The 24853-nt window shown below is 45.7% G+C and overlaps 1 protein-coding gene across 1 annotated transcript in view; it reads left to right on the top strand.

Moving 5' to 3' along the window:
• Positions 1-24853, top strand: part of AGAP3 (ArfGAP with GTPase domain, ankyrin repeat and PH domain 3) — a 2202224-nt gene that overhangs the window by 419436 nt on the left and 1757935 nt on the right. The window contains exon 5 of the mRNA XM_078662817.1: positions 6622-6763. Within this exon, the coding sequence (XP_078518943.1) occupies positions 6622-6763 (142 nt within the window). The remainder of the gene's footprint in view (positions 1-6621; positions 6764-24853) is intronic.

The following is a 24853-nucleotide window of genomic DNA, read 5'->3' as shown; positions in this document are numbered from 1 at the left end:
GGGTAGAGGTCATCTTTAACGTGGGGAAAAGGGAGTCAAAGAACTCGAGGTTCTCATTTTTAGCCTGGTTTAGGATGGTGCCATTATCGAAAATGGTAGTGGAAATGGAGTCGGTCAGGGACTGGTGTTTTTGCAGGGAGATGGTAAGTTTGCGGCTGAGTGCTGTGATGGTGGTTTTGGCGACTAGGAGGTGGGCATTAAGGCTGTTGATCCAGTGGTCTGGTCTGACCGTGTAGAAGATGAAGTCCATTTTTAGCTGACTTCTAGATGAGCAGTGGTACGTGTCTACGATAAGTGTTTCTGGGAGTTGTCTGATAGATTTCAGTTTTAGGAGTTTTTTAGCTTTGTTCGAAAGTCTATGGGGGTAGGAGATGGCGAAAGCGTTTTGCCCATGTGGAGTTAGGTAATTTGTGGTTAAGCAGGGGTCATCGTTGGAGTGGGTGGCTGGGGGCATCTTGGAACGGTATAGGAAGGAAGAGGGACTATTAAATGTACGGAGGGGTCGCAGATTGCAAAACAGGGGGTAGAAAATCAAGGCACGGTGCTGAGTTCTCTCGGTGGTGAAAGGGCTGTAAATTGTCTATGAAATGGTAGGCCAGGGGCCAGTACGGTTGTGTGGCCTATGATGTCAGCCGGAGGGTCAAGCTGCCTTAAGGGGCTTTGTAGCGAAGGTGATCGAGATACAGTTGGCTGATTTTGCTAATGATCAGCGTGGTGATCCTGGGTACTTCACTTATGCCAGGGTCTTTGTTAATAAAGGTGGTGAGTGCAGGCGGTGAAGGTCTGAACCTCTCCTGCAGCTATTATTTCTAGAAGGTAAGCATGGGGGTGATGGACTGTTCCTCTTCTTTAGCTAAGGCGATCCAGATAGAGGGCGTCCTATGTTATTGCAGTCAGTCGAAGTTGGCGGCCATTTTGGGGTCAGGCGGCACTAGAACGATAATGGAGAGGGGGTTATACCTCCCCGAAGGCTTTCATGTTCATGTCACTAGTAAGGATCCTGGTGGTATCGTGTGCAAGTCGGTGAATTGATAGAGGAAATTTAGTCATTTATAACCCTAAAGAGCGCCGAATTAGCCGGTACTGTTGGATGGCGGCCATCTTGAGGGCAGGCGTCCCGAGATTGTTGAAGCGAGACGGAGGTCGGGGGCGACTTTCGGGAGAAACACGATTTAGCCGGAGCGGTCTCCTCATTTATAAGGAATGCCTCTCTGTTGGAAGGGATCGTGAGTCCAACCTTAGCATTTCCTTGACTTCCGCTGAGTTTTCGGGTCAGAACAGGGCTTCTCCTGCATACGGTGAGAGGCGGATGGTAAAGCCAATTTTGCACAAGGGCTTTGTGTGGGGGGGGAATTAATGCTCCGGAGTGAGCTGGGAGCCTGTTTGATTGAATTGTTCGTCCTCACGCTGTTTGTGGGGACTCCGGTTGAAGTTTCTTCACCGTGTGGGTCACCACCATGTGAGCCGAGCCGAGGGGGGGGGGCTCCGGGGGTTATTCCGGTTCGTCGATTGATTATAGCTTGCTCTCCTACCTTTCTCAGGGGTAGCGGGTAGGGAGGGAGGGGCGCTCCGAATTCATCGGAGCCCGCCGGTCAGCTCTCCTGAGGCAGACGTAGTTCTCGGTGTGGGTTCTGGAGGCTCCCTCGTCTCGCCTCCCGAGTCAGTTTCTTCCCGCTCTCACCGGTGCAGGACACTTACAGGGCTCGTCTGAGGAGGGGTCCGGGGGGGGGGGGTCGCTCTGGGTCGGGATTTACACTATTATGATCCCTCTTCCCTGGAGCTCATCCCGTCGGCTCTCTCCTGTCGGCCATCTTGAGACCATGGCAGAAGAAGAATACACTGGATAACATTCTTAAATGTCTAGAATGTGACTCTAGCCCAGCACTAATAGTCACACATTTTACAGATCTTTTAGGGAAAGTAAAAATGGCCCTCACTCGCTATAAGTCAGAGACCAGACTAACATCAGTGTGCTAGTTTAGTTCCCCCTGGACAAAATCCAGAAAAAATCTCAATCAAGCCCTGAATTTCCAACCCAGAAATGCGAAGCAAATAAGATCATTACTCAGAGTCTATAAGGTAGCAAGAAGGAAAAGAGAAAGGGAAATGAGAAAGGAGGCCTGGGTCGAACTTGATCATGCAGCCAGGACGGGCAATAGTAGCGATTTTTGGAAGGTAATTAATGCACCCTGCTTAAAAAATCCCAAGGATCCTTCATTGGATACTCATGGATACTCATGTAGGCGAAGAAGCATGGGTGGTAAATTTTGAACACATCTTTGCCTCAAGTAGCTCTCCTGTGCAGTTTTCCACCAACACAGATCTTACACCTCAGGGCAACTTGTTTTTCACACTTTTAGAAGTAAAAAGAGGGTTGGCGGCCTATAGTGCTGGGAAGGCACCCGGCCCGGACAGGGTACCAATAGACTTTTTTCAGGCAAACCAAGGTCTGTGGGCCCCACTATTAACCAATGTTTTTAATAATATAGCTATAGCCAGTTCCCCACCTTCCTGGACCACCAGTGTAATTGGCCTGCTATATAAAAAAGGGGACAGGGGAAGCCCAAAGAATTATAGGCCAATCTGCCTATTGGAGACAACTGCCAGGCTCATGGGCCAACTCATCTTATTTAGATTGGAGGGGTGGGCCCAGGAGAAGAATATCCTAATGCGGGCGCACTATGGTTTCCAAAGGGGAAGGGGCACAATAGATCAGTGCCTGAATCTATCACTAACTATAGATAAATATACTAGAGATAAGGGTGGCAAAATGTTTATGGCGTTTATGGACCTGTCTGCAGCATTTGACTGCGTAAGCCACTCCAAGCTATGGCAAATAATGTGGGTGATGGGGATTGAGACAGCTATAATAAACTTCATCTGTCAATTATATTCTAATGCCACCGCATGCATCCGTTATGTCAAAAACGGGGAAGGTATCCGCCTTTTTAAGATTGCCTGGCGAGTTAGGCAGGGATGCGTCCTCGCCCGTTTCTTTTTTCCATCTATACAAACGGTGTTAAAGCAGCTCCCTTGGGCGCATCTCTGGGTGTCTCTGTGTTTAATACTCGCTCTCTACCAATTCAGGCCAACGCTGACGATGCATTGTTGATCGCCAGAATGGGAATAGCCCTTCAATGCCTTATAACATCATATGCGTCATTGGATTTGAAAGTTAATCAAACGAAATCCATTGTGATTATAGCAGGGGCTGGCAAACGTGATAAAGTCCCGAACTTCCACATGGAATTTGGTCAAATAGAAGTGGTAGACACTTTTTCCTACTTGGGCATTCTCTTTGATAAAAATCAAACATGGTCAAACCTAATGGAGGGTAGGGCTCTAGGAATGGAGAGGAGTACAACAGCTATTTTGTCGTTCTACGTAAAATGGGCGCCAGATCCCTAACCCCCATAAAAAAGCTCTACCAGGCTAAGACAAAGTCAGCATCTACATAAGGGGCAGGCGTCTGGGGTATGGTTGTCACAGACCGGCTTCAAATCCTTGAAGATAAATTTTTATAAATCCTTAGTGTCCCTTCTGTCTTCCCATTCTATTGATATTTTACAAAAAGAATTGGTTTTACTCTATACGTCAGACACAATCAGTTTAGCCCCGAGATTTCTGTGGTTTTCCATCTGGCATAGGGATACGGTTAATCAAAGGCAAACTATAATAAAAAACTGTCTAAAATTGAAAAACTATAGTATGATTAGATGGCTGCGTTACATGGCGCCAGACCTGACTTCTAGTGGGCTAGTAAAACTATTTAAGGATCCAACTGGGTGCAGGAAAATTTTGAAACGGAAGTATAGAATCACAATAAACAGGCTCTCCTCGCATACCACCTGATCCCGCCCCCCATTGTGGGAGGTTATTTCTACCTTGCACACACTGGCAGAGCTCAGCATAGATACACACTACTGTGATTCGGTATGAACTTGATTCCACGGTTGCTAGGTTACCCTGAGAGAAGGTTCAAACATACAGATCTGACTCCGTGTCCATGTGATATTTACTATCTCCAAACAGACCTTCAGCTGGTCTTGTTTTGTGGGTTTTATAAGAAAGAAAGAAATAACTATATTTTCCCGGTTTTAAGGTGCTATAATTTTAGACAATGTTGTGTTGCGTTATAGTTTTAAAAATCTTTGCCTGATCATTTTGTCTGATGTTCGGTGGTCACATTTTTGTGGGCTTGTTCAAGATGGAGAAAGCAGTTCGCTGTATAGTTGGTGTGGCATTCTTTCACTTTTCAACTAAAAGAAGCTAAACTGTAAAATTATGTATACTGCACGTGGGCATCAGTCTAAAAACATACGGGTTTCTATTTCTATTATTGTATGTCTTAAACTTTAAAAAAGAATTATCTATGTATTTGATATGCAATTTTAGCAGTAATATGGATTTTACCCCGAATGAATTGAAGTTTTAAGGCCGATCCTAATTTAAGGCCATTTTGGGAGGTCAGGGACGAGTTAAGTGTTGAAAGCGATTTTGTCTGCAGAGCTGGAAGAATTGTTCCCCCATCTGGCATCAGGAACAAGATTATCGATATTGGCCATGAAGGACACCCTGGTATAGCTCGTACCAAAAGAAACATTAAAATTTTGTATTGGTGGCCTAGAATTGACATCGATATAGAGAGAAAAGTTCGTGAATGTTTCAGTTGTGAGCAAGCAGACAAAACTCAGAAGACCTTGAATCCCCCTTTGTCGTCTTTAGGGTGTCCTAATTTACCTTGGGAATGTGTTGCATTAGACATTCTTGGACCTGTTTGTTGGCAGGATGGTTCTTTGAAGTATATTTTAGTTTTAGTTGATCTTTTTTCTAGATGGTTGGAAGTTGACATTGTTCATGTTGTGGATACTAAAGCAGTAATTAGATTTCTGGAAAGATGTTTTTTGAAAGAGGGTTTTCCAGCCTCAATTTTAACGGACAATGGCGTCCAATTTAAGTCTGAGGCTATGAAGGTATTTTTGGACAATATTGGAATTGAACAGAAGTTTACAGCTTTGTATCACCCTAGGGGTAATTCTGTCGTTGAAAGAGTCAACAGAGTTATAAAAGGGGTTTTGCAATTGGCAAAAAGAGCTAATAAGAATTTTGAGGATGAATTGAACAAACTTATTTGGTCATATAGGATTACCATTCATGACACTGTTGGTGAGAGCCCTTTCGGTTTGATGCGTGGGAGATTTCCCCATTGTAAAATCAACCCAGGTTGGATGGGCAGGAGCCAAAGGTATCTTTGGGATACTGATCGTGTTAAACACTCCATTACTACCTCACAGGATAAGAATAAGGAGCTTTTTGATAGCAAACATGGTACTAGAGAAGTGTCTGTAAAAGTTGGACAGTGGGCCAGAGTAAAGTCTGGAAGAAGATCTGGTAAATTGGAATCCAGGTTCTCAGATCCTATGCGTATCACTAGGGTTATGAGGAACACCGTTCAGTTGGAGGATGGAAGCATTCATCACATGAGTCGCATAGCTTTAGCCAAGCAGGGTGTTACTGCAAAAAGCTGTGAGCATGTATGTAGGGATTATTGGTGGTTGAATGTCTTTTCAAATCTAAAGGAGGGGGATGTGCGGGATGTTGTTGATTCTTTTGATGATGCGGTTGTGCCTGGAACTAGTTCTTCTGTTCCTGAGTGTCTCAATCGTTCTCTCGCACCTCTCTGTCCTGATGCAAATACTAGGGGTGGTCCTTGTCCTCATCTTGAGAATCCTGCAGATGTTGTTTCCGACCTTCCGTCTGCACAGGACTCACTCAATGCTGGTGTTGTTAAGTCTAGCAGTTTTGGTAGACCTATTCGAACTCCTGGCAAATTTGATGATTTTGTTCTTCAGTGATTATTATTTATTCTTCCTTCTTTTGTGTTTTAAGGAAGGGGGATGTGTGGTGATTGCATGTTACTTTAAGAGCTGTTAGAATTATTATGTGTAATAGAATCTACTGCATTGCTCTGTACTGAATAAGAATGCTATGATCTCATTTATGCTGTTCCTGTTTGTGTTACTGCATGCACTTTGCTTCTCCTGAAGTTCATCTCGAATAAATACCTGAATACCATTTCAAGGAGTTCATCCCCTTTATGAAGATGTCACTACAGTTACTGTATCTCTTTTTAACTGTGCTTTTATGATCTGTATTTAATGGAGCGAATAAAGAATGTATTGATTGATTCATTGTACATAGCAGTAATGATTCTTTTTGTAAATAAAAAAAAGCCATAAGCCTATGAAGATATATGAATAGATGAAGATTGTGTTTGTCTTTATTCTGGTCCTCGTAATTGCTTTCTTGCAGGATTTATCTAAGTTTCTGACACTCAATGTGACTTCTCACTGCAAATTGGGTGTTTGGAAGTGCAGAGAGTAATGTTTTAGTAAAGTAATATATGTTACGTGCATAAAAGTGCCTGTCTACATTGTTTATGATATGGTAAATATGGTATTTCTCCAAATGTTGGCCTAAAATATAACTGTTAAGAAATCTACACAGAAAGTACTGCTCTTTAATGTTGAAAGTAAACGACTTCTTCCTTGGTTCTCACAACTTTTTAGGAAAGGCTTCTCAACTTGTGGTATTACAGTGCCCTGTTGTTTTTTGTTTCAGTTTGCTGCCTGGGTGGATGCTGTTGTTTTTGTGTTTAGTTTGGAAGACGAAATCAGCTTTCAAACAGTCTACAATTACTACCTGCGTCTGTCCAGCTACAGGAATACATCAGAGGTGCCCATGGTCCTTGTTGGTACACAAGGTAAGGTTTCAAAAAACAATTTTCCATTAATGCCAACTGATTTATCTTTTTCACTAAGAATTACTCACCTATTTTACTGGGCTAGATTATTGTATCTGGGAATTCACTGGGAATATATTCTGGGCGAAAGAGGCCTGGACCATAAATGTGTTGTAGTCTGTTCTTCAGTGGAACTAGCAGGAGCGAAATGCAGAGAATGGTCCAGTATAGATTAGAATAGGCCCACCCTTTATTCCCACGGTTGTCCACTGCGCTGGCTATAGGTGGGTTAAATCAATCAGTGGAAGGGTAAGCCTTACAAGATGCAGCATGAGGAAGTGAAAAGTACAACAAACTAGGGCCTTGTACAAATTCCAATGAAACAGTGACCTCTCAAAGCTGAGGTGTAGAGATAACAAAATGCCTGGACCAGAATAGCACTGTACTCAATCACTACCACATTGGCCCTTTTTAAACCAGAAGTACCCCTAATCTACAAACACAGTTCCTGGGGTCAGAAACATCCTCTAACTGCCACAATATAGAATCTCACCCCTTTTTCTTCCGATCACATGGCTGAATCCCTCCCAAAACCGCAAGCTACTGTCTTACCAAATGACAAAAAAATATGGTTTGACTTTCCTCTCAGAAGATCCCTGCCCCTAAACAGACTTGTAATACAACTCAGATGTCATTGTAGACAAAGAAAATAATGTTCTCTTCTATGTTAGTCTCACTACAGGGAACTCAGTTCCTGATACATTGTAGCCACAGGCATCTAACTTGAACCTCAAATGGTGCTACTCACCTGTAAATCACTCTTATTTTCTTCCTCAAACATTTAGCTCATTATCAGTCAACTCAAATAATTATGTATGTGTGTTTGTGTGTGTGTATGTATCTATAGATGGATGGATAGACAGAGAGACAGACAAACAGACTGATGACTGACTGACAGATACACTGAAAATCAAAAGATTAAAGTAAGGTTAGAGTTAGATGTGGTCAAATAATCTGTTTTTGATTAAATAAATTCCACAAAAGAATATGTAGCAAAAGAGGGGCGCTAGGTGGCGCACAAGTGGAATGGCCGCCACTCCGTGAGGCTCCCACAGACCGGCTTACTAATCCGACATTAATCCTGCTCCTACTATGACAAAGAACCTGAAATCCCCTAAAGTTATACTACCTTAGAACTTGAGCATGCAGCGGCGCAAATTTTGGGCCGTTGGAGATATCTGGCAACAAGTACTGCGAGGTGTAGTGCCACCCGGGAGAGACGACTGGCGATCCTGGAGCTGCCGTGCGGCAGGGTGACCTGCGTGAGGACCGTGGTCCCCACGAGGGGGGAGGGCCTGACTAAGAGAGCGGCGACAGGAATCGAACACTGACTGCCCCCCGCACCCGGCCATCCATCGCTGACTGCCGCTGGCTTGCTCCACACAGTACAAGTAAGGCAGGAGAAAAAACTCACGCTTGAGATCCTAGCTGCGGGGGAGGAAGCAAGTGCTGGTGAGCCCCGTGAAGGAATCTTCTGCACGGCTGAGCACGACGCGCGTTGACAGGTGATTCCTGTATGATAGAAACGCAACGCCATTACGCGAAGTGCCATCTGAAACACTTCCAGTATAATTAATTGTCGAAGTCGCAGAACCCGATCTAGGGTGTGACGGAAGGGATTGTTCATAGACTGCCCCCCGTGTCGAGGCGCCTGGTGCAAATTTTCCTGCTGGGTCCCACAGTGCTTGTACAAACAAGGCGGCCATAGGGAGGCCTGAGGTGTGCGACGTGAGAGAGATACAATGCGCTAAACAGAGCAACGGAGGTTAGTCAGGGAAGCGCACAGACCTCTACCAAATAGGACATATAAAGACAGGCGCTCAATTGCCCGAGGGACGAGTACACTGGGCAATAAGCTATATGTTGTTTTGTAGGTTTTGTAGTGCGCTCAATTACTCGAGAGTATCCTGGCGCGTAGTGATGCAAAGAGGGCAGAAAAAAAATCTCAAAAAATTAAAATGGTACTTTAAACAAATGAGTTTTGAGTACCTTTTTAAAAAGTGAAAGTGGAAAAGTGTTGCAGGCCATAGCAGCCTTCACCGCGATAGACTGGCCACCAAGGCGAGCACGGTTAAAGCGGGGAACCGCCAGCAGATGTTGAGAAGTAGAACGTAGAGGGTGTCCCGTCGCATACCACGCAAAACGTGTCCTCGGGTACGCAGGTCCTTGATCGTGAATCGCTCGGTGCGCAAGGGTGAGAGATTTAAACACAACCCTTTGTTTGACAGGAAGCCAATGTAAATTGCGCAAATGCATCCAAACACTAGACTGCCTAGAGATATTAAAAAGGAGTCTGGCCGTTGCATTTTGTATAACCTGAAGGCGGTTGATAAGGTAGGCGGGAATACCAGAGTAAAGGGCATTAGAGTAGTCAAGGCGAGAAAGTATAAGGTCCCTTGCCACCAACTCTTTAGTAGCTCTAGGTAGCAGGGGAAAAAACCTACGGAGAGACTTAAGAGTGCCAAAGCAGCCGCATGTGAGTTTTTTAATACGCTACGCAAATTTAAGATCTTCTCTGAACCTGACTCCCAGGTTCTTGGCTAGTTTGCCAGTCGCATTTGGAAAAAGGAACATCCAGTGGCCATAAGGACTCTCTAAAATTGGGGGGGAACTGCCCATAGAGGAGGATTTCAGACTTGTTTTCATTACATTTTAATTGGGCCGAAGCAAGCCAGGAGAAAACTGAGGAGAGGCAATGCTGGACAGCCGAAGTATCAAGATCGCCGCCCGGCCAAGTAAACAGCAGCTGCGTATCGTCGACATAGGCTATTATTTTTGCCCCCAGTTTCTCGGCCAGAAATACCAGGGGGGTCAGGTAATGTTAAACAGAAGAGGGCTTAATGTAGACCCCTGAGGTACCCCTGTCGAGAGCAGTTTGGCCGAAGAAACATAAGGGGGCGTCCACACCTGCTGGGTTCGATTGGTCGGGTGCCGCTCGTAGCCGTACATGTGAGGGGACCTTGACTTGCTCAAAAATCACTGTGCCTAATCTTTTATGAGAACCGGAACATTTTTAACATCCCCGTGCTCACCGCCTGAAGTGTTATTCTCCTGGGCTTCGTGGACTCCGTGGCTGGGACTGCCTGTGCCGATTAGGGCCAGCTGAGGATCAACTCGGGTGGGACTGCGAGGACCAGCCTGCACAGCGCGCCCATCACCGCTGCAGATGGGGCCTCTTCCCGCCCCTTCCTCCCTGTATATAATCTATAGCCACTTCCACGTTAAGTGGGACGCGTGTGGGACTAGCCGGGCTAAGCCCGGGCAAAGGACGGGCTGTCTCAGGCCGTCCGAGGACGATTGAGGCCGGGCTGGGCCACCCCTCTTTCAATATCTGGTACTGTTAATTTGTCTAACACGTGACCATACTGTTTGAGATTCATTGTGTTGTACTTTCCCTGTTAGTGTAAGTGACGGTAACTATTCTATTAAGATTTTTTGCGCTGAGGTAGAGGCAGAAAGGTGACCCTCAACACTAACGGTGGATCAGCCACCGGGACTTTGGACAATTTTATTAAACAGGCGACTGTGATTTTAGAAAAGGAAATAGCCTTCACAGAAAAACGCCGGTCTATAGATCTCTTAACAGGGAAGTGTCTTTCTTTGGGCATGATAGGGTCATCGACAACCCCGGAACACCGTAGAGGAAATGATCCTTTGGTTGTCGCTGACCCGATCTCCCCCTGCTCCCTGTTGGCGGGACCTGATGACTCATTGGCTTGCTCTGTTTTAAGTTTAATGTCACCTAGTATTGTAACAAGTGGCTCTAGCCGCAGAGTCTCTGATTTATCGCCAAAAGTAAGACCTATCGCGAATGGAAAAAGTAAGGTGTTGGGGGCGGGGGAAAATCCAGTTGCTACATTAAAAATAGGCAAAAGGAAAAGAGGGGGTGGGCATAGTAAGGGAGGCTGTGCAAAATCATCAAACACGCAAAATATGAGTGATCCCCTAGCAGATGTATCCCAGTCTCCCAGATTGAGTGGTACATCTCTTGATACTGCCCAACCTCCCATTCAAAATAATATAAACGAGGAACTTTTTGCCAAAATGGAAATACTAATGAAGTCATTGTTACTGCCCTTAGTGGAAAGAACGAAGCAAAGTAATGTAAAGCTTGATCTAATAGAAAATCTGGTTATAGCAAACACCTCTACGCTTGAGGTGTTTGTAAAGGCTGCAAAGAGTAAAAGTACTAAAGCCCCTATTAATAAGGCACCAGCACCTTTAAAGTCCACGGGAACTATGCAATTGGACCCTTCAACTTTGGTTAACCAGAATTCTCAAATAGGCCCTGAGAAAAATAAGATAGTGGCTATAAGCGCTCGAGGTACTGGGGCAGGTAGGGTGGTTGCTCCCAAATTGGCACCTCTGTTAAAACCAGTGGAAGGACAGGCAAAGGTGTGTGTACCTTTAGAAAAAAGAAGAGCCTGTAAAGAGGGTCCCATTCGTAAACCTCCCCCCGGAATCTGTTTTATTTACAATTATTTTGACAGGGTTACCAGCTATTAGGCCTGAATCATCTGAATCGCATAGAGATTTAAGGAATAAAGTAATTTTTTGGCTTAATAAAAATAGGAGACTTCCCCCATCTGTTAATACAGAGATTTTAAATGTCAGACGGGTGGCCTGGGTGGGCCCCAGTTCCAAGGATCTTGAAGGTGATTGTATTATTATCAACTTCAGAGATCCTTGGGTAATTGATCACATCCGGCGAGAACCAAGGTATGGCAGACTGGGTGATATCCAATCATTGGGTTTAGATTATTTTTACCCATATGTGAATTGTGAAGCACCTCGTCCAACTTTTAATCAACGTAGGGGGGGACTCTTCTGTGAAAATCAACTAGATTGGGCGGCGCAATATTTGCCACTCAGAAATAGGTTTGAACTACTGATGGGGCTGGATGGGGTAGATTGACAACCGAAAGCCTCCACCTGGGACATAGAGATGGATGAAATAGGCGGGGTTGCCATTTTGGTAAGGGAATGGTCAGACGAAGAACCAGCAGGGACTGGAATAGTGGCTGATAGAACTATGAATTCATGTGATACACCATTGATGGATCATTATGCTGCAGGCCAAGGTGGGGGCAAAAATATTGAATTGGATGTCTGCACTACACAATGTAAAGAAAGCACACAGCGAGAGTCATCAAGCAACCAATTGGACGGGTGTGCATTTCGTTTGATCTCATGGAATATAGCAGGCCTTTCTCGTAGGTTACAGGATGAGGTATGGTTAAAATATGTAGAAAGCTTTAACATTATCTGTTTTCAGGAAACCTGGTGCAGAAATGATCAGAGCTTGGATGGGTTTCAATCTTTTAAGGCCAATGCTGAATCCTCAGCGGCGGGAAGGGCAAAGGGTGGATTAATGACCGCTATCTCTGTAAAGTATAATACCGTAAAAATATTGATGTTAGTGGATTCCCCCTGGTATCAGCTGCTTTTAGTTGTGAACTTACTTCCAGTCCCTTTGATTTTGATGAATTGGTATTACAATGTCTTTCAACCGCATGCCACATCTGTTATCGACAAACTACAGGAGGAAATAGCTAAAGCAACTAATAGTTCCTCTTCGATGTTTATTATGTGGGTAGGAGATTTCAATTGTACCTTATGTAACTTTAGTGGGTCTGGGGTATGTGGCCTTGTAGACAATAATGACCAACCATTGGCGCATTTTAAGCATTCACCGCAAGGTGATGCTTTGAATAACATCATCGTAATACATGATCTTTGTATTTTGGATATGGCATCTTTTTTCAAATCGCTCCCAGTACCAACTTTCTTAGGTACAAGGGGTGAAATGAGTGTAATTGACTTTGCTATGGTCTCTAGTAGATATATAATTTTTTTCAAACATTTTCAGATAGAAGTGAACCCCGCAAGTGACCATAACCCTTTAGTTTTGAATTTGTGTCCCATGATTGAGAGGAATCAGACTCGTGAACAGCCAATGAAATACAGCGAGAATCAAGGCGTAACTTTGAAGTGGGACAGGGTGGATGGAAAAAAGTTGGAGGAAGAGATCTTTAAAGCAAATACCTCAAAGATAGATATCTGCTTAACGCCTACCGCAGAGCCCGAAACAGTAATTAAGAATTTTGAGATGCTTTGTGGAAATGTGGCAGGGCACCTACTTAAAAGGGTGGGTGATAGAAAACAAAGGGAGTATAAATGGTTTGATGCTGCGTGTTCTGCAGCACAAACGTCATTAACAAAGGCATTGCACCAAGCACCGAGGGATAAGGAGTTGGTCAAAAGTGCAAGGAAAGCATACAAGGACACTATTTCTAAATGGAAATTAGACTTAAAAAGAAGGCATGGGATGACCTGGAAAAAGCCTCGGATCTTAGAGACAGTAGGTTATTCTGGGAGGTAATAAATAGTCCCTTCCTAAACAATGAGGACAAAGGCAATATGGTCACCTATATAACGGGGGGGACATGGGAGGCCCATTACGCAAATTTTTTTAATCCAAAAGGTGTTTCTCAATTAGTTAATAGCGATGGGCATGGTGATTTTAATCTCGACTCTGCATCAACACTTAGCCTTTCTCTCACTCTTTCAGAAGTCGAGGACACTATAGGGAAAGGTATCTCTTTAAAGGCCCCAGGCCCAGATGCAGTTCCACTAGACCTCTTTAAATACAATTTCGAGGTGTGGGCTCCACTGTTACTCAATGTTTTTAGAGCGATTGTGGTAGGGCGTATCCCAACTTCATGGAAGGAGGCGGTAGTCGTACCAATTTTTAAGAAAGGCAACAAAAATGACCCGTGTTGTTATAGGCCAATCTCGCTAATAGATGCGTCCTGTAAATTGATGGGAAGGGTAATATAAGCGCGCCTGGAAACATGGGCTGAATCATCGGGCATTATAGTGGATTCACAGTACGGGTTCAGGAGAGGTAAGGGGACTACAGAGCAGTGCCTAAATTTGGCCTTAATTATGGGCAAGTATATGACGGCCAAGGGTGTTTCGATTCACCTGGCCTTCATGGACTTGTCCAGTGCCTTTGACACTGTATGTAGGGACAAACTATGGCGGATGATGGAGAAAATGGGGTTTGAAGAACCCCTGATTACCCTGCTTCGCAGATTGCATGCTGCAACTACTGTGACAATTAGATTCGGTCCAGGGGGAGAGAAGACAAAATCAATCCCATCGACTGAAGGGGTACGCCAGGGCTGTATCCTGCAAAAAACACAGTTGATGGACAGAATGTAGAACAATGTCATACATTCACCCCAGGGCTGTATCCTGGCCCCTTTCTTGTTTCTAGTCTGCACAAATGGCCTGGAATGTTTTCTGTTGAAAAATTGTTTAGATATTCCTAAAGTAAATGATAAATATATACCTATGTTATCTTATGCTGATGACACTGTGTTAATGACCCTAACTGCCAATAGCATGCAAACTTGCTTGAATGCATTTAACAACTTTATGCAGGATTTAGATCTTAGGGTTAATTTCTCAAAGTCATTTGCTATGGTCTGTGGCCCGAAAGGGTCAAAAACCCTTAGCTTCACGGTAGAAAAAGTCGAAAATTTTAACTACTTAGGAAATCTATTTAACAAAACTTTGAGCTGGGACCCATTAATATTAGCCCGCGTACAAAAGACAACACGATCCATAGAGGCCCTTTTTCGTTTTTCAAGCAAACTTGCTCAAAAACCGATTGCTGAAATGATGTCCCTATATAAAGCTAAATGCTTGCCTGTTGCAATGTATGGGTCGGGAGTGTGGGGGTCACATGGATCTACCAAGATTCAAGTCATGGAAAACAAGTTCTTAAAGCGTCTCTTATCAATTCCAACTGGTTCTTCTAACATCTTTTGCCATAGTGAGATGGGCATAGAATTTGTGAGTGATACTATCCATGTTTCCCCTCTACTCCTATGGGGCAAAATATGGCAGTCTGAAGATTTGCAGCTTTCAAAGGAAATTTTGAAAGATTGTATTAAACTCGATTATGCGATGCAAATCCCATGGTTGTTATATGTGAAGAAAACCCTCCATAAGATCGGCTTAGGACATATTTATGTAAACCCAGAAACTATCCAAAAGGATACAAAGATGGAAATAAAAGGCGCCTATCGTTCCACCTTGGGTATGTTAAAAAATAATGCTGAAACGGTATATTACAGGGGTAAATTGCGGCACCAGTTTTATTTATCGTTTACGGTGCATACGCAATGGCGTTTCTATTTAACAAGATTTCGATTGAATACATTGCATTTTTGATTTGCTTTTCCAAAGCAATGGGGGTTGGCGTGACACGCTACCACCTTGCCCATGTGATAATAAAACACCACAATGTACGTTGCATCTTGTTCTTTTTTGTTCCTTGTACAAAGACCCAAGAAACCGATTTATTAAACCTCTCCTATTGAATATTAGACCGTGTAACCACAGAGAAGGATATGAGTATTTGATGTCACTATCAACTGCAGGCATATGTAGTGCTATGATTAGTTTTATTAGATTGGCACTTAACATTAGAAAACGTTATTGAGCAGTTTTAGTGGGAGTACCATGTAATAACAGATGCTAATATGTCAGGTCTCTGTTAGCTATAGCAATATAGCCTTTGATGATTTTATAGCACAAGCACTTTTTGGTCCTTTACCTTGTTTATTGGAACTTAAATCTCAAAATTAAATGTTAAGGAAATTATATGTAAATTATCATTCAACTGGAAATTTGTGATTGTAGTTCAGATAATCTAAATGTATTGGTGTTTTTAACAATGTATGCTTTTATGATTCTGTTGATGAATCGAAATAAAGTTTTACGAATCGATTGGTCAAAAACGATGTCAGCCACTCTAGAGCAGACCCAGCAATGCCAATGGAAGCCAGACGCGAGATCAGCTGTTGGTGAGGCACCGTATTGAAGGTGGCAGAGAGGTCTAACATAATCAGAGCTGCTCTGCCGCCTCCGTCCAGGCACTCCCTTATAGCTTCGGAGATCTCAACCAAAGCGGACTCAGTGCTATAAGTAGCACGGAACCCAGACTCTGCAGGATGAAGTGCATGTGAATCTTCAACAAACGCATCCAGCTGGCGAAATGCTATTTTTTCGGTGACTTAGGCCAGCACTGGAAGCAGAGAGATGGGACGATAGTTGGCCAGAGTATTGGAATTAAGCCCTGATTTCTTAAGAAGTGGCAGGAGTTTAGCCTGTTTCCAACAGTCAGGGACAGTGGCCGTCCTAAACGAGAGGCCAATGATCACTGCGGCCTCGGAACAGACTACCTCAGCCACACCACCCAAAATGCGGGCCGGACAAGAATCAGTGGGGGAACCGGATTTCATCGATTTAAGGACAGCTAAGGTAGTTGCCTCAGTAGGAGGAGAAAAGGCACAGAAAGCAGGGGAAATAAGGGGGCAATGATCAAGGGGACACATATCCTGGTTAATCTGATCCGGGCATATCACACGCAGGCTGTCCTGGATTCCCACAATGTTATCAATAAAAAAAGAAGACAAATCCTCACACCATTGGGCGGAAGAAGGAAACAGGGGTTGTTCACCCTGAGGGGAAAGGAAGCTTTTTACAATAGAAAAAATCTCCCTGCTATTGTTATTTGCTCAAGAAATCCTATCAGCATAAAATTCCTTCTTTGCTGTTTTTATAACATCATAATAGACCCTCTGAGTGGCGCGTAGGGCCTCTTTAGCAGAAGGACAATATGCACATCTCCAACATCTCTCTAGCGTTTTACAGTCAAGTTTTAATGCTTTCAGCGCTTGTGAAAACCAGGGCTTGGAAGGAGTAGCGCTCTTGTTAGGGCCAGAGCCCTGTTTGGCTGAGGCTTGCACCCCGAGCTGATCCAGGTGTCAAATTGCTGTACAGCAGCTGTAAGCTCGGAGCCAAGCACAGGACGGCTCTGCTGAAGAACATTGGACAAGGCTGACACGTTAATCTTTTGATGGCAAGTAAGTGGGAGGGTTGGAGAGGAAAAATTGATAAGAGGCCATGAGAACCTAATGAGTTTATGGTCCGACCATGAAAGAATTAGGGGGTCAGACGTGCTCAAGGCAAAATTGGAACAGATTAGGTCCAAAAGATGACCACCCGAGTGAGTGGGTAATTTTACCCACTGGGTCAGCTGGGCCAAACTAAAAGTTTCTAGCAAGCTGAGCGCATCAGATGACTCCTTTATGTCAACATGAATATTGAAGTCGCCCAGAAGCAGAAACCTAGAGAACCTCAGCGCCCGGGGTACAATCACCTCTTCTAGTGCTTTAAGAAAAAAGCCACAAGGGCCTGGGGGGCGGTAGATCAGAGTGCCGCCTAGGGTAAAATGAGGCGTAAGAACAAAGGAGAAGTGGAGAAATTCACCATCTCCCAGTTCGCTAGAAGACTCACTAGTAAAAGACCACGTGTCTCTAAAAAACACCGCCACCCCTCCACCTCTCCCCACGGCACGGTCGGTTCTCATAATTTTGTAGCTCTGCGGAATAGCAAATTCAACCACAGGGGCGCAAGAGCTGTTAAACCATGTCTCTGTGATGAATAAGATGTCAAGGTTGTCACCCGATAGCAGCTCAAATATGTCAGCAGCATGTTTCACCATGGAGCGGGCATTAATTAGTGAAGCCGAAACCGTGTCTTTGATATTAATTCTCAGAGCTGATGTGGGTGGGGTTGGGGATAGAGTAAAGTTGAATTTACAGAGAGAGCAGATTTTATGGACGCAGTCGGAGACCGCTCATGGTTGTATCCCTTTACATACATTATGATTAAGAGCCAGAAGCTCACTCTGAGTATACCTCAGTGGACCACCCACAGACAAAGAAGGAAAAAGAGTAGCCTTACCGGCACCAGGCGCGCGGACAGCCACAGACGGACAGACCTTTGGCTTACCTTCGGCGTGCGGCGTCACGCCCGCTGCGCGCTCGAAAGGGCATGGTCAATTTATGGATGCACGTCCCTCCCCCAGCTAGAATGCTGCCACTGATCTAGCAAGGGTCCGGGACTATACCCAAGATGGCCACCCGCCCTCCACTCAAACGGCCCAACAGCCGCGGTGGAACGGGGCAGGCAGGCACACCAGATGACAGAGTACAACTAGACAGGTAAGCGTGTAGCCCACAAAGATAGAAACTGAGCAGAGCGAATTTTAAAATATAAGTGGAAGCGCCTCTGCGCTTTCGTGACAGATTTGCGCAGCGAATGGTAAAATACAGTACAGTTTAAAAATCAGAGATATCTCCTGAGTGCATCAAAACGGGTCCGTATGGGAGCTGCCACCACCCACACTAGCCGCCAAGATCGCTAAGCCAAGCTCAATTTATGGATACACGTCCCTTCCCCAGCTAGAACGCTGCCACTTTATATAACCTACATACCCAATGGTAGAGGTATTAATATGGTGTGAGAGAGCTCTGCATAATCGGCATTTTTGGGAATCATTTTGAGAAGTTCTCCCCCTTGAAACCTAGTGGAATCTACACCAACAATGCGCATATTGGCAAACGGCAACTGAGGTCAGCACCCGAACTGAGACCACATTGTGCAAATATCCCCTCCCCACCCTCTGCAAGCTCAAATATTCCAGTAATTCAACCTGCACCCAGGTCCATGGCCCGCACCCTTATAATACGGCCGGAGAGTCACAAAAAGCGCAGTCCCACGCCTTTGTCGAAGTGGACAAGGAATTGTGCCGCTGCATATAACGAGGCTGCCGCATATCACGGGGAACAGGCACGGACATACACGGATTGTTGCCAATAGTGACGGAGACGCGATGGGGAAACTAGATGCGTGCCAACCGCGATTGACATTTGACGGCAAAAAGGCCACGAGGCAACAACAGACAGAAGTAGACTACGGGGCAAACAACTCACAACAGGAGCAACAACCATCACCAGGAGAAGATGTTCATTCGATATTGATGGAGGTGCGGCAAGGATTTGCAACCATTGCGGACAAAATGGACACAATGACCACACGAATGGACACGATAGCTCGTAAGATTGATGGACGCGAAACGCGCATAAAAGAAGCAGAGCAGCGCTTTTCAGATGTGGAAGACACTACAACCCAAGTACAAAAAGCGACGACACAAATGGATAAGCTACTCAAGATCATAGCAGCCAAAAATGAGGACATAGAAGCGCGAAGCAGGAGGAACAACATACTCGTTTTGGGCATACCGGAGAGTACGAATACGGGCAAAATGGAAGACTATATCGAGAAGCTACTGCTAGAAGTGGTGGGCGCTGCCCAACTCTCCCCTCATTTCATAGTGGAAAGGGCACATCGATCCTTGGCACCCCGACCGCCCCATGGAAGCACGCCCAGGCCCATCATCGCCCGTCTGCTGAATTATCGGGATAGGGACACGGCTCTACGAGTGGCCAGGGAGAAAAAGCAGCTGAACTACGATGGGCTAACCTTCACCATATATCCTGACTTTACGATACAGGTAGAAGAGGAACGCCGTAAGTTTCTAGCAGTGAAACAGAAACTCGGACAAGCACAGATCGACTATACCTTATTGTACCCAGCTCACCTCCGCATAACTCATCAAGGAACTCAAACTTTTTTCACGAAGCTTCAACAAGTGGAAGAATTTTTGAAGCAACTTAAGAAGCAGAAGAGACGGACACCAACGCTGGAAGGTTCACCACGCTCCCACTCACCGGAGGACGAATGAGCGCTGCTGTAAACTATCGCCAGAAGCTGATAAGACGTTTCTAACAATCAAGTTCGATGGATATGTTAGAATACCAATGGAATAAGACACTGTGCACAGGAGAAATTAGACCTTAGTGCTGAAGTGCACACAGTAGGGAGTATACAGCCACTTTGCAGCCGGACACCCTTGAATCTGTCCAGGGACTAATGACGCGATGTGCTACATCTGGGGCCACACAGTTGCATTACTCCTGCAGGGAGAACCACATTATTGTTTTATGTTGTTTCTGCTTCTTCCAGGTCACTTCCCAAGTTTCGAATGGAAAGGCATAGACCTAGTTGCCATGATAAACAAGCTATTGGGGATTGGGAGGGGGGGGGTCGTTTACAACTGACATGTTTGGGATGTTTCAGTGGGTGGGGACGGCACAGGGATGGGAATTTAACAGTAGCAGTGACACGCCTGCACAAGTTACTTTTGCTATGTTTGTCTCTTTGTATGCACAAATGCCACTATTTGAATACTCACATTATATTGACCAGATGATCCACAACTTGTACAATGGCACAGGAGGATAAGCACGCACTGAGGGTGGTATCCTGGAATATCAGGGGCCTTGGAGACCCGAGGAAACGAAGACAAGTTCTGGCCTACTTAGATAGACACCAGTTACACGTGCACCTCTCTATTTCCAGCTTCATAGAGAGCAACAGCATCTTGCACGACTCTCAATCGGGTTTCCGTGCGAATTTTAGCACGGAGACAGCTCTTCTCGAGATCACCGATGCCATCCGAGAGACTCAGTACGGGGTGGGGGGGGGGGGGGGGGGGGTTTGAGCTATCTTGGTCATGCTGGATTTGTTGGCGGCTTTCGACACCATACCCCACGATGGTCTCCTTTTAAGACTCTGGGAGATAGGCTTTCGTGGGACGGTGTGGAAATGGTTTAAGTCATTTCTGACCAACCGCCGACAAGTGGTCTGGGCACCTCCGTTTTCCGCCGAAATGCCGCCGCTGGAGGTGGGGGTCCCTCAGGGGTCCATCCTGAGCCCCACCCTTTTCAATATCTATATGGCCCCTCTTGCGGCAGTGGCGGAATCTTTCGGTGCCCAGATCATATCCTACGCTGATGACACCCAGCTCCTTTTTACGTGTAACAAGGGTGAGGATTTTGACAGCGGCCGGATCCGGGGATGTCTGGAAGCCGTGTTTGACTGGTTTCAGAGGCATAGTCTGAAATGTAACTCAGACAAGTCGGAGCTGCTTTTCTTTGGATGCCCACCGGATTCCGACTGGAAGACATGGTGGCCTCGTGACATGTCCCCGCCCGATGCCGCCTCGTTAAAAGCTAAAAATCTGGGTGTCCTGTGTGATGTCGACCTCTCTTTCAGATCCCAGATCATTGGGCTGACTGGGAAGTGCTTCGGCATTCTGAAAATGTTGCGGAAGTTTCTCCCTCTACTATCCCTTCAGCACAAAAAAATTACGGTGCAGGCCTTGATAGGCTTGCGTCTCGATTATGCAAACGCCCTCTATCTGGGCCTTCCTAAATATCTGATGGCACGCTTGCAGGTTGTGCAAAACTCGGCTGCTAGAGCCATCTTCGGACTACCGCGAAGGGCTCGAGCCTCGGAGCTTTTAGAGAGACTTCACTGGCTTCCGGTTGCTAAGAGAGTCATTTTTAAGATCTTGACTCTGACCTTCAAAGCTCTCCACCTGATGGGCCCAAACTACCTTGGGAAGCGGATTGCCTTCTACACCCCCAGGAGGACTCTAAGGTCGGCTTTGCAGGCCAAGGCCGCTGTGCCCATCATCAGACGCGTCCGTACTGGAGGTCGCTCTTTCCGGTACCTAGGACCCCGTTGCTGGAACGATCTCCCCTATTCCTTGAGAACAGCCACTAGTCTGCTAGTTTTTAGGAAGGAATTGAAGACTTGGCTCTTCTCCCAGTAACTCTGAGCCGGCCTTGGAGGACGCTATGTTGTGTACTTCTCTTTCATCTCTCTTTGCCAAAGCGCCGGGACACTCCATGGAGTAGCCGTGCACTATAGAAGAGCTCTTTATAAGATAACATAACATTACAGATGGCTTTACTACAAGAAATCCATATTAATCCAAAGGCCGTGAACACATTTGCCAGTAAATGGGCGAGTTGTCGACTTTTTTCATCCTATTCATCATATGCCCGTGGCACTGCGATCGTGTTTAAAAAAACAAACCCCTTTTGAATTAGTAGGGAGGATGGAGGACCCGCAGGGTAGGTATATCATTGCGTGGGGATGATTAGGTAGTGATTCGGTTACAATTGCGAATTGTTATGGACCCAACATGCATATCCCTGAATTCTTCACTAACCTGTGGGGCAAAATAATAGAGTCACTGTACACCAGCATCCCCCAGGACGCCACGCTGGTGGCAGCAGCACGGGCCCTGGGGTCGATGGAGTGGTTTTATGACACACCCCAAACCTTCGTCATGCAATGTATCGAGTTGGCACTCACGAGAAACTTCTTTGAGTACCAGGGACAATTATACTTGCAGACCTCTGGAACTTCGATGGGGGCCACATTTGCTCCCAGCCTGGCCTGCATTTATGTGGGTCAGGTGGAGAAGAATGTGGTCCTCCATGAGTCCAATCCCTACAGAGACAATATCTCCCTGTGGAGACGCTATATTGACGACGTCCTCTGTATCTGGACGGGTACAGAGGACCGGCTCAATACATTCCTACAATGGCTGAACCAGGTGGACCCCAGCTTGCGGTTCACTTGGTCCATTAGCAATGCCTCTGCGGTGTATCTGGACGTAGACATCACTGTGACAGATTCCAAGTTGGTAACTAGTGTTCATCACAAAGCCACGGATAGGAATTCCCTCCTCCATTACCATTCATTCCATCCGAGGTCGTTACGTGACAACCTCCCGGTGGGACAATTTCTGCGTTACCGCCGGAATTGCTCTTCTACAGAAACTTTTCTCGAGCAGTCCTCTGAACTTGTGAACAGGTTACAACAGCGGGACTACCCAGCCAAAGTCATCAGACATGCACGGAAGAGGGCTTTGAACACCCCGAGAGAAGCCCTACTGGAGCGTAACACAAAAGAGAAGCAAGTGTGTTTACCAGTAGTGACCACCTTTGATCCCTTATCGAGCAAAATTAGACAGATCATACGGAAGAACTGGTCCATCCTTGACACAATGGAGAACAAGATGCCCATGCCGCGATTTGCCTTCAGGAGAGCTCCTAATTTACGAGATAAATTGGTCCACACACGCAATAGGGATTCTGTCAATACCAGCACTGTACCTGCTGGACACTATCCTTGTGGAAACTGTTCTGTCTGTGGGCTCACAGAGGCCACTAAGATGGTAAATCTATGTGGTGGTAGGACATGGTTCCTCAATAGATTCAGCAACTGCAATACGACACACGTCATTTATAGACTGATGTGCAGCTGCGGCCTCTACTACATTGGCCTGACTACCCGGAAAATAAAAATACGTGTGCAGGAACATCTGAGCACCATCCGCGCTAAGAAGTTGACCACGCGGCTGGTACAACATTTCAGTACATCAGGACATGACCCTAGGGACCTGAAGTGGACTGTCCTTGAAAAGGTGGTGGGCGATTCACACAATTTGGAGAACATCTTGGCGAAAAAGGAGGCAAAATGGATTTATTTGGAAAGGGCAGACCGGGAGGGACTCAACGAAAATATTGAGTGGAACAAGATTAGCAGGCGCTGACAGGGCTCTGTCATACGCGTTCCACTTCACCCTTGAGCCCCTAGGTAGTATTGCCTTGTGCCTTAGCAGGATGGAGATATCAGACTTCATGAATAGGAGTTTCAGTCCATCGACTCCACCCCTTGGTGTGTGCAGTCGCCCTAGACACCTCTATGCCTTTGCCGTTCCTCCCCCGGGAATCATCCCCGTCGGATTGCCTCTCCACATGTTTAGCGACATACTTACAGGCACACACATACAATTGTATTCCGGGTGTCCTTCCCCTGCACGTATGTTTTGTGTTCAGCCAACCCTTTTTCCCTTGTACGTATGCTTTGCATTCAGTTAGCTTATTTTCAGCACCACCTTGCATGGTAATTTCATGTGAACAGTTCTGTTTATATTGGGACCGGGTGCCCCCTTTTGTAAAAAATTTTTTTTATAATTTCTCCACACGTTTTTTACCGTGTCTAGGCAAGGAATATGCCATTATAGCTGCTGAAACAAACCCATTCCAAGATGGCCGCCGGACGTAAACGTGAGGGGCGGGGCTCCGCCCACGCTGGTTACTTCCTGACCGACAATCAGTCCGTACTTGTGGACCGTCGGAAGCGCCGGAGGGACGCGGCTTGAGTAAGAGTGTGTTTGTGACCGAGCGAATGAGTACGGGGACTGTTGCCGCGCCACATATCTCCTTTTGAATATGTTCCCAGTGCTGGTACAAATGCAGAGTTCGTTGAAAGTACGAAAGGGAATGGGGGGTATGCGTTTACCACTCCACGCTGACTTATATACGAGGAAGCTCGAGTGAATAGTGGCTGTCCATTGAGTATGAAAGTGCGGGGGTGCTGGCTAATGGGAACTACAACAAGGGGCGATATGCTAGGTTGTTTTTTTTTTATCTTATCGCCAGACAGCATTGATAGAGCAATCTAGATGGAACATGCTGGTGTTTGCATGAAAGGGCGTAAATTTCTGGTCTGTGAGTGTCATGGTCGGCACGCGCACACCTGTGGGAATACTGAAAACACTGTTGTTGTGTCTTTTTAACTCATATAGGTGACTGTGAATTGTCCAGGTCACGGTCACGGACACGTGAACATTTGGCACGGAGTCCTGAGGAGTGACGCTGGTATGTGCTGACATAGCGCGCTCCAGGTAAAGTAGTCTTAAGCTGTGTGCCTATATATGCTGCATCAGTAGTGCCCCTTGGATGAGGTACTTGAATCACGCCTTGAGCGTGTTTTTGTTTCACACAGGTCCATTTTCAATGTGAAAAGCTTGAGAACAACAAACCCCTCAGTTGCCCTGATGAAATCGCCACAAGAAGGAGCGATGAAACATGTCGGCTTGAGGAGATAATCTGTGTTGGTATACAAGTAACCAATTTTAATTGGTAGTGCTTTGCTGCATCAGAATAAAACGGTATCAGCAAGCAAAGCACCACTACCCATTCTATTCGTTTTTGGTGTGGTTTGTTTGGGGTTTCGTTACGTGTATTTGTACACTTTTTTGTGTTGATCACTAATTGTGCTCTTTCTTCATTTTCTCACTATTCTCACGTCTGCACTACTTTCCTGTTGAGTGCACGTTTGTCTTTTCACAAATAGAGAGAGTCGCCGATGATGAGAAGTGGATATACCGGGAATCATTGACCGGGAACCCCCTCGGGTTGT

Source organism: Lissotriton helveticus, chromosome 10 (genome assembly GCF_964261635.1).
Source record: "Lissotriton helveticus chromosome 10, aLisHel1.1, whole genome shotgun sequence".
In the NCBI taxonomy this organism is placed as follows: Eukaryota; Metazoa; Chordata; class Amphibia; order Caudata; family Salamandridae; genus Lissotriton; species Lissotriton helveticus.
The sequence above is the reverse complement of the archived record's forward strand: the minus strand, read 5'-3'. Positions and strand labels throughout refer to the sequence as shown.